The sequence below is a fragment of the Cyprinodon variegatus genome, unplaced genomic scaffold, assembly GCF_000732505.1.
Source record: "Cyprinodon variegatus isolate N-32 unplaced genomic scaffold, C_variegatus-1.0 Scaffold1498, whole genome shotgun sequence".
Classification (NCBI taxonomy): Eukaryota; Metazoa; Chordata; class Actinopteri; order Cyprinodontiformes; family Cyprinodontidae; genus Cyprinodon; species Cyprinodon variegatus.
In genome coordinates, this window is record NW_015151951.1 from 56010 (window position 1) to 57309 (window position 1300).

Here is a 1300-nt window from a genome sequence, read left to right on the forward strand (position 1 = left end):
CCCCAAGAAGAGAAACTTTCCTTATGGGGACCAGTTGTTGGTTCCTAGGAAATTGTCCCCACCAGGTATTAAAGACATGGCCACAAACACACACACACACACATATATATAAAGATATATATATATATCATATATATGAGAGTCATGGGTACCTGTTGATGGAATAAAGTTATTTTTGAGTGAATCAAATTAAAAGTGACTGATTCCTGTATAAACCCTATATTAGGTCTTGTTGTAAAGCTGCTATCTGAGCTGTTGACGTTTTCTCCCCCCCCCTCTGTGTCCCTGCAGCAGTGGCCCATGTACATGGTGGACTACAGTGGAGTTAACGTCCAGGTTCCCGGGAAGGTGAATTACTGAAGGACAAACTGCAGCAAAGAGATTTAAGGAGGCATCGGTTTCTCTTCCATTAAGGACACTAAACCGTTTCCAGAGGAACAAGTCATGCCAATCTCTGCAGAACCATTTTATAAAAGCTGCAGGTTCGACTCCGAAGGAGAGGAAGCCCAGAATGTATGTGTGTCAGAAAGCGTGGCTTGTTTTGCTTTTTAAGGAAAAAAAAAAAAGACTTATTTAACTTTTTAAAGCTGGAAACATCACTAACATCATGTTATTTCCTTTTTTCAGTTACAAAGTGTCCGTCTACTGAGTCACCATTTTAAGTTGAGCATTTGGCTGCAGAAATGATCTAGTTCTGTTCAACTATTTGTACTTTTTTATTTATTATATTTATTCAAATATAACATTTTGTGCAGGGATGTAAAATATATTATTCTGTCATACTTTGAGGAACTCATTACACTAACTCAGATTAATATAGGTAGCTGCTAATCTTCAGACTGAAACAGCAGCTTTTAAGTGTCTTAAGTTGTTTTGTTCATCATGAGATAAAAAAAGAAAAAAAAAGGACTAAAGGTTTGGTCAGCAGGAAGTACTTTAACTGTTAACATTAACGTGTAAAATATGTCATTTTAAGTCAGCCTGAATGTATCTTGTAAAGAAAAGAATGGTATGTAACTCTGCGATGACCGTCTGGACTAATTATATTTAATATGCTGTACCTTAACGCCAGTTAGGCCTTTCAAATAAAATGTGTTGCCTTGCACTTTCAATCTGCTGCCATTTGTTTTCAATGTTTTCTTTATTTCCCTGACAGCTAAAATTATTATTTTTAATTTGTATAAATGCAGGAATTTTTAGCTACTTCTGTGGCTTTTTAGTCGAAAATAGTTCAATTCTATTCAGTTTATTTCTATAGCTCCAATTCACATCATGTCATCTCAGGTCACTTTCCAGTTCA

General features: G+C 35.8%; 1 protein-coding gene across 1 annotated transcript in view; it reads left to right on the top strand.

Annotated features, from left to right (window-relative positions):
* The window catches only part of LOC107103648 (general transcription factor II-I repeat domain-containing protein 1-like), an 8311-nt gene extending 7186 nt beyond the window's left edge, over window positions 1-1125 (top strand). The window contains exon 8 of the mRNA XM_015403432.1: window positions 292-1125. Coding sequence (XP_015258918.1) covers window positions 292-360 — 69 coding nt within the window. The 3' untranslated portion in view covers window positions 361-1125. The remainder of the gene's footprint in view (window positions 1-291) is intronic.
* Window positions 1126-1300: the final 175 nt, after the last annotated feature.